General features: G+C 36.2%; 1 protein-coding gene across 1 annotated transcript in view; it reads right to left on the reverse strand.

Annotated features, from left to right (window-relative positions):
• Positions 1 to 200: 200 nt before the first annotated feature.
• The window catches only part of THEMIS (thymocyte selection associated), a 157,719-nt gene continuing 156,851 nt past the window's right edge, over positions 201 to 1,068 (reverse strand). The window contains exon 6 of the mRNA XM_030853500.2: positions 201 to 323. Within this exon, the coding sequence (XP_030709360.1) occupies positions 292 to 323 (32 nt within the window). The 3' untranslated portion in view covers positions 201 to 291. The remainder of the gene's footprint in view (positions 324 to 1,068) is intronic.

Consider the following 1,068-nt stretch of genomic DNA (forward strand, 5'->3'; position numbering starts at 1 on the left):
AATGAGAACCACAAAAAAGTGTGCACATTAAATAAACATGTCCTAAGTAACAATAAAACAATGCACATAGATTTTGGCACAGCAGAATAGACTATGTGAATTCCATATCACAGGTTGCTCTTTAAGTTTTACCTGTTAAAACTTTTAAGGTTGTTTTCTCTTTTGCAGTGGCCAGTCAAGTTTCTTCTGGGGTTCACTGGGGAATAGCTGTTTTTTCAGCTAGAAGGCTAGGCTTGCTTTTCCATTGTGAACATTTATGTTCACTGCCCAAGTGGCTTCAGTCACATCTCATTATTTTTGACGTTTTTCATTTTTGAAAATTTCTGTAAGAAAAAAAGATTAAGCTCGGTCCATCAGAAATATGCATTAGAAATAGGAAAGACATTACTTGCTTTCAAACACTGTCTGTAGGAAACTCACATGCATATATGGTTTTTTTGGACGACTAACTGAGAACAAAATAAGAAGAGCCAAAAAAAACAAAAAACCACAAAAACCCCAAGGAACTAATGCAAACCCTTCAGAAACAAAGTAGATATTTCTGAGAGATAATACCTTAAATTTATAAAGTGTTTTTCAGTTTACAAAATGCTTTTTTTTGCATTTTAGTTTATCCTTATAAAAACTCTATTTTCTAGGTAATGTAAGGTAAAAAAACTGAACTTGAGGTGTAGTTAAGAGACTTGCTGAGCAATCACACAGCTAGTAAGAGGCTGGAGCTTGACTGTGTTCTAAAAACTGTCTGATTGCAGACCCATTACCTCAGCTGTGACACAATGGCTATGGAATGAAGCCCAAACCTAGTGGAGTTCTAAAGATGGCAGAGGAGAAAAGGGTACCTATAATGTTAAAAGAAGAAAAGCAACAGGCCTCGAGCATAAGTTGTACGATCTCTAGCTTCTAATGAACATATACACAGACATGACATTAACACATCATGTCACACTTGCAAGGAAAGCAAGCTACATTGCAGAGAGGAATTCTGTCTGTGTTCAGGGAAGACAGACATTTCTTTCCATTATGGCTTTGTGGAGCATGGGTGGTTTAAGAAAAGAACTCTAATAGCGT

The sequence above is a fragment of the Globicephala melas genome, chromosome 14, assembly GCF_963455315.2.
Source record: "Globicephala melas chromosome 14, mGloMel1.2, whole genome shotgun sequence".
In the NCBI taxonomy this organism is placed as follows: Eukaryota; Metazoa; Chordata; class Mammalia; order Artiodactyla; family Delphinidae; genus Globicephala; species Globicephala melas.